At 40.0% G+C, this 7,010-nt stretch overlaps 2 protein-coding genes across 2 annotated transcripts; both read left to right on the top strand.

Moving 5' to 3' along the window:
• The first annotated feature begins 1,170 nt into the window (after window positions 1-1,170).
• On the top strand, window positions 1,171-3,256 carry SARC_07860 (NADH dehydrogenase [ubiquinone] iron-sulfur protein 7, mitochondrial). The gene is made up of 3 exons (XM_014298175.1): window positions 1,171-1,402; window positions 2,179-2,344; window positions 2,824-3,256. Exons 1-3 carry the CDS (start codon window positions 1,185-1,187, stop codon window positions 3,043-3,045), a joined length of 606 nt encoding a protein of 201 aa, XP_014153650.1. The 5' UTR covers window positions 1,171-1,184; the 3' UTR covers window positions 3,046-3,256.
• Window positions 3,257-4,530: 1,274 nt separating this feature from the next.
• On the top strand, window positions 4,531-6,761 carry SARC_07859 (hypothetical protein). Its single transcript, XM_014298174.1, has 3 exons — window positions 4,531-4,872; window positions 5,128-5,589; window positions 6,462-6,761. Exons 1-3 carry the CDS (start codon window positions 4,630-4,632, stop codon window positions 6,651-6,653), a joined length of 897 nt encoding a protein of 298 aa, XP_014153649.1. The 5' UTR covers window positions 4,531-4,629; the 3' UTR covers window positions 6,654-6,761.
• The last annotated feature ends 249 nt before the right edge of the window (window positions 6,762-7,010 follow it).

Raw genomic sequence — 7,010 nt, 5'->3', positions numbered from 1 at the left:
TGTGTGTGTGTGTTGGTGTGTTTTGTACGTATAGATATGTTCGTTCATATATATATATATGTGTGTGTGTGTGTGTGTCTGTTTGTGTCTATGTATATGTATATGTTTATGTAAAGATTGCTCATATATACCGTACGTATATGCTGTATCTTTTTATATATTCTTTTGTGTGCTTTTATTTTTGTGTATTCTTCAACATGCGGGTTTTTATATTTATCCATATGTACATATTTACAAGTTGTATACATATGTATGTATGTACGTATATGTCTTCTGTCTGTGTCTGTATATATATATACATATATATATATATATATATATATACATAGTGTATATATATATACCTGTACATGTTTCTGTGTCTGTATATATATATTTATATACAAATTATATACTTACATATGCACTCATCTGTTTGTTATTTTGTTTATGTTTGTGCCTTTATATAGATATCTATATAACTATATATATATATGTATATATATATGTATATATATTTATATATATATATTTGTATTTATATTGATATTTAATTTTATATCAATTTGATTTTCTATATATATATATATATGTATTTATATTCATATTCATATTTCTATTTCTATTTCTATCAATTTGAGTTTATATATATATTCATATATATACTATTTTTGAGAAAGACCTTATAAATCCGCGTGTATAATTGATCGAAATATACATATGTATATGTATATATACATATATATATATATGTGTGTGTGTTTGTGTGTCTGTTAGTATGTATGTATGTATGTATGTGTATATATGTATGTATGTATATATCTGCATGTATGTATGTATATATTCATGTATTGTTGTATTTTTAAATGTATATCTATATATATATATGTGTGTGGGTGTGTGGTACGTGGTGCCTGTGTGTATCGGTGTATCGTGAACGCTTTTCGCTCTCATACTCCGGATTCGTTTTACGCCCGGTTTATAGCTTTTTATGCACAAATTGTGTATGTGCTGTCGACCCTGTAGATAAATCCTTCAAACTCGTGTCCACAACTACTTCTTTTTCACATTTAATTATGATTGAATTTGCACCGACGTTTAGCTCGATGATCACGATCTACGGGTCGTTATCCGATGGGTAATCCCTATCATATCTTCACAATGCTCGCTAATGCATCTCATCTGCTATGTACAGGTTAATCAGCATGGCTAGTCTTCTATCTCTAAGGGCTGCGTCGCACGCACGCTTCGCACTCAACCGCGCCGCTGCAGTGCCAGCGTTCACACACGTGCACCAACACGTACCCAACCGTGGGTCTAAGACTGAGCTTGTTCCCAGTAATGCAGCCGAGTACGCACTCACAACTGTGGATAAGATTGTAAACTGGGGTCGAAATGGCTCTCTCTGGCCTATGACTTTCGGGTGTGTTGCCCGTTGCTCGTGAGTGCCTGCTTGATTATCCGATTGAGTTAGGAATCTACACGTGCCAGTATACCCATGTGTACTATTACACACACTAGCTAGAACTTATAGTATCAGCACGGTTGGCTTTATGTATGTATACCCCTTGGGCTGCTCATGGTTGATTTAATATTTAATGTGCATACATCTCATCTGTTAGTTTGTGCTACGTGCTCAGTTGGCCAGTGCGAAAGTGTATGAGATTGTTCTCTTCCATTCTGGTTCACGTTCGGGTATCTAGTCTCTGTTTCGAGATGCCCAGCTGATTTTGGGTTTGAGCACAGGAGTATGCAGGTATTGATGCTTAGATGACTCCTCGGTGTTGCACGCGTCCGTGAAGGTTTCATTTCGCTCCTGTTGTGGTCTCGTGTTCACAACACTCGTACACCACCATTGTGGACGATCACTACATAGAGAAAAAAATAATGGCGTATATCTCTTGTCATATTTGCTTGCGCCGACAATCCGCGCCCCGCTCGGCTACGTTCGCAATTCACCCACTGTGATTTTATATGTTGTTAGCTATAGACAATCCTTTATTTTCATTTATTTTGCTGCCATAGCAATCGATATACTCTCCGACCATATACATAGGTAGTTTCAAGGAGTATTTCTCTCCTCACTCGCTGCCTGCTAGTTGTACCTTCATCTAAAAGGCCTGTTTGCTACTATAAAGGCCCACATTCTCAACTCTGTACAGGCTTCTCCTCACACTTGAATCCTACTCTCACTATTAGACTGGCCTGCTGCGCTGTAGAAATGATGCACATGGCAGCCCCCCGGTACGATCAAGATCGTCTGGGTATTGTGTTCCGCGGTTCCCCGCGTCAGTCCGATATCATGATCGTTGCCGGTACCCTCACGAATAAGATGGCTCCCGCTCTCCGCAAAGTATACGATCAGGTATGCGAGAACATCTCAACCACCCTAATTGGATGCGCGTGTGTCAGTGTTTGTCGTGGATGTTCACCCCAGAAAAGGGTCATGCCTAAAATGGTTCAATTTTGGGCTGTGAGACAGAGGTTTCATGCGCATCTGGCTCAGCAATTTGACGTCTGCGTTATTCGGCAGTGGTTCTTATCAGCACATTTTTGCGCCGCTGGGACGGATTTTGAGTTAAACCACTGGCTATTTGTTTTCCCTAAAGTACATGCTCCAGTTGTGCTCATAAATTTCTCGATGTTACTTATATCGAATCCGCATGGTGCTTGAATCGAAAACCCCTTATTCACATCAACTACAAGTACTTGGCTTTCAGTCAGTACTACCCGACACACGCGTGCATTGCGTTAGTCTATTCGGGGTTGTCTTGACAAATCGTGTCGGTGGCTGTAGTCACTGTCACTCACAATACGATTTCTTATCCCCTGACTACACTACAGATGCCCGAGCCTCGATGGGTAGTGTCCATGGGAAGTTGCGCAAACGGAGGTGGATACTACCACTACTCGTACGCCGTAGTGCGTGGGTGTGATAGGATCGTGCCCGTGGATATCTACGTGCCTGGCTGCCCCCCTACCGCTGAAGCTCTGATGTACGGCATGATGCAGCTGCAGAAGAAAATTGGCCGCAGTCGACAGGCCACTTTGTGGTACCGGAAATAGAGTCGAGGACTGCCGCGAGTCAATATGGGATATATATGCTGTATATTTCCACATATATGCATGTAGATGTATGTGTGTGCCTTAGATCCAAGCTCAGAACAACAGATTGTGGCCGATCATGGGCCATCAATTTGGGCCAGCAGTCGTTGGAATCTCGCCAAGTTATCTTATTATGGTCACGAGTATTAAAGCCTTGCCTTTTATATATAGGAGTGTTCATCGTACGCCGATTTAATGCTGCATATCTGACGCAAGACGTCACAACTATACTTTTTCATGAAAGTTGAAGCGCCATTACAACTGTACTTGTTTGAAATTTGCTATTTACACTCTGGTGCGTTAAGAGTACACATGTTTTGTATACTACTACAGATATCAAGATGAAAGTTGGTCATTTCTGAACCAATATGGTTTGTATGCGCTGTATGTAGTACAGTCACGTCCCTTACCGCTTCTACATATGACCGAAATAGTAAAACAAATATATGCAACCTCTGATTATGGTAGTGTTCAGTCACATCCTTCGCCTTCTTCACGATTAAAATCACTCATTACCATCCAACCGCTGTTTCTGAGTTCACAGAGAAAAGAAAAAAATCTAGGAACTCGGCCATGCAATTGTGGAGGCTGGAAGGGTTTCCTTTAGATGTGGTATATTCGACCAGATCGAACGTGGTGAAGTCTCTGAATCAGAGCTCAAGGCCAGATGATTGTTGATTTTCTCTTCGCCTGTCGAGACTCAACCACACCTCTAAATTGACTGTACTCTATTTAGTAGAGAGGGCAGGGAGAGGGCAGGGACGCAGGGTTTACAAATCACCCCCATTTACGCATTTACCTGTGGCCGGCTGTGGTCTGTGGGATTGTGGGCGCCTGTAGCTGCGGGCCTTTTTTTTGTGTTCGATTTTTTTTTGTGTTTATTATTACTATTTAATTTAAAAAAACTTTATATACACATCAAGGCTCAAACCCCTCTAGTATTTACTAGTAGTCCCTACGGCGGCCTAGAGAGTACAGGCTAGGCACAGAGTACACGCCACACAGTACAGTCACAGTGGCCCAGTGCCCTAGTCCCTCTGTCACTCCTTCACCGAGGCCTCTCTGGGACCTGTCTCAGTCTGGCTGTCTGCCTGTCACCTGTCACTGATGACTGGAGTGGTGACTTTGCTGTGTGGACTGTGGACTGTGCGTCTGTGGGACTGTGCGTCTGTGGGACTGTGGCTGTGTGGGCATCCGCATTCAGATTCCAGAGAGATCATCGAATTTCCAAATGAAGTAACTTTGCCCAAACTCAACCCGAACGTCTAAACTCTAAACCAACGGAATTCAATTATTTTGTAGGAGTTCCTACTGAATAGACTTTATGTTAATTTTTAGCTTTTTTTTACTTTTATTAAAAAAAACAAATAAGAGTTCTACATACAAATTTATGTATTTATATTTAACATAAAGCAAATTGGATTTGTCCGCGTATAAGTCACAGTATCGGGCGCGCGCACAAACAACTACACACAGTCAACTACAAACAGTCAACTACACACTCAACTACATACATAGCTAACAGACAGTCACGTATCCGCAATAATGGAAAAGGCAATGACCGAGTCCTCAACGGACCTTTACGACTATGAAGATGATGTTGATAGTGGGGATAAATCCCCATTCAAAACAGCAAATGGACGCTATTGCTATGGAGGAATGAGCAAGTGTGGATTCTGTGGGCTAATGGTGTTCATTGGTTTCGCCGTATTCATCGCGATCATGGTGCCTGTAATTTTCATCTCGATTGGCAGCAACATGGCGCAGAGTACAACTGACAACACAGTCGTAAGTTTCCTTCTATATACTTGCACATTCTGTGGTGATATTGTGGGCAATGAATTTAAGCTGCATGGTTTTTGTTACGCGCTAATTCACCACCTTCATTGACTCGTGCAGGAGAATTGATTCGTGCAAAATCCAAGTACTTATTTTGGTATACAGTTATTCTATAAAAAAAATGCACACAATGTGATCGTAATTTAATTTCCATTCAGACTCGTGTGACCTATTATGATACTAAATTTTAACCTATATATACAGATTGAAATCACCAAAGCGTCCATTGTTTGGTGGGGACAAAACTATAAAGATACTTGTGGGTCTAAGGGTGAGTGTACGATGCGCTTAAAGGAAGGCGAAGGTAACGACACCGACACATGCCAGACAATAGGAACTCCTACATGTAACTCGGTACCCACAACCATCCCCAACCTGTTAATTATGAATCAAACATTGAGGTTCAGTAACGTCGCTATTCCTGGTGTAATTCAAAGTGGACGTTTCGATATGTTATACACCGTCGAGAATATGGGCAATCCTGAGGTATTACCAGGAACAGAAGGCATGGTTCTTATTGGCGACTTATACGTACCCGAGATCGATCTACACGGTCTCGAGGATGGGGTAGTCACAATCGAAGACATTGAGGTGATTTTGAGAGTACGAGATCCATCTTTCTTCTCCACTATGGCCGCACTGAAAACCGCACCTGGAATGGGAGGGGTAAGTAACTAAACATTCAATCTGAGCGTTGTGACTAAATGGACATTTGATATGTAGCGAACACACAGTGAACTCCTTTCTGGTTTACGTAGGCAATGTGGTGTTGAGTGCATCGGATTGCATAGTTTTTGAGCAAGCCGAGATAGTGATTTCTTCTTGTTGATGTACGTCAACTGGAGGCATTATACCTACAAGCATCTGCCACAGGAGACCGCAATAGGATTGCTTTTCACTGCTTAAGTGTACCTTAAATACCGTTACATATCGGTGGATTTTATGTTGTCTTGGCGATTTTCTGAAGCTTTTAGAATACTTTCAGATATTTCATATTTTTCTGCGGTTAAAGTACGATACTACGTAGCGAAGGAGCACAACGTACGATTGTACGTTTTAAAAACGTGGCCACGTACAATGTTAGATGCATTTATCCTATAGTTATGGTTTCGTGAAATGTTATATCTTGTTACAAGCCATGTCTTGTGATACTGTGAAATAGTACGTGTAAAAGTGTATCTTTGTGGTATAACTTTATTTTCTCACACTTGGCCGCTCTGAAATGCTTATTTCACACGTGTAACAAAGTTGGCTTTATTCATGATTGCACAATGCCCGGTCAGATCCAGATTTACTTTCTCCATGTCATCTCTCCTCATCGAAAATTTGACGCCTTTTTTTCTAGGACTTCCATTCTTGTCGATTTGTATTGTTATATCACGCTTATTTGTCCTCATATATATATATATATATAGATGCATAGATGCAAGAACTCTTTTACGCTTTAACTTATCATTCAACTCCCAGTCACTCTACGCTCCCTCGCATACTCGTCTAATACTCTCGATACATTTCTGTCTATCTGAACCTGTAAATAGATTTGGAATATGCAGAGTGGTACCACAATTGTTGAAGCCAATCTGCTAGGTACTCTGATGTACTACAAGGCGACCATGGCATCAATGATATATAATGCAGATCTCTGGCAGTGCGACGGTCCCATGGCCCTAATGCCGAGCTTCAGCAAGGAGTGCCCTTGCAATTCCGACTGCATCGTTTGGGAGCATTGAATGCAGTGATCACACCTCTCACGGTATAATAACACGTATAGCAACAAAGATATATAAGTATAGAATTGAATCTGAATAGAACCATATCATTAAATCAATAACAAACTATTACTTCGTGAGAGTTCAAGTTCACAACATATACTGCAATTTTCAGATGCAAACAAGTAATCTTTTAACCACACTCGAATGGGTAAGAATGCTTCGCAACAATATATATATATATAAATATATCATATATATATATATGTATATATATATATATATATATATATATATATATATATATACTATATATATATATATATATATATATATATATATATATATATATACTATATATATACTATATATATATAT

The sequence above is a fragment of the Sphaeroforma arctica genome, assembly GCF_001186125.1.
Source record: "Sphaeroforma arctica JP610 unplaced genomic scaffold supercont1.655, whole genome shotgun sequence".
Classification (NCBI taxonomy): Eukaryota; class Ichthyosporea; order Ichthyophonida; genus Sphaeroforma; species Sphaeroforma arctica.
Note: the sequence above shows the minus strand (reverse complement) of the source record. Positions and strands in the feature narration are given on the sequence as shown.

Coding starts and splice junctions, on each gene's coding strand:
- SARC_07860 (XM_014298175.1), top strand. CDS start 1,185: ATGGCTAGTCTTCTATCTCTAAGGGCTGCGTCGCACGCACGCTTCGCA. Junction 1,403..2,178: donor CTCTGGCCTATGACTTTCGG/GTGTGTTGCCCG, acceptor TCTCACTATTAG/ACTGGCCTGCTGCGCTGTAG. Junction 2,345..2,823: donor TCCGCAAAGTATACGATCAG/GTATGCGAGAAC, acceptor ACTACACTACAG/ATGCCCGAGCCTCGATGGGT.
- SARC_07859 (XM_014298174.1), top strand. CDS start 4,630: ATGGAAAAGGCAATGACCGAGTCCTCAACGGACCTTTACGACTATGAA. Junction 4,873..5,127: donor GTACAACTGACAACACAGTC/GTAAGTTTCCTT, acceptor CTATATATACAG/ATTGAAATCACCAAAGCGTC. Junction 5,590..6,461: donor CCGCACCTGGAATGGGAGGG/GTAAGTAACTAA, acceptor ACCTGTAAATAG/ATTTGGAATATGCAGAGTGG.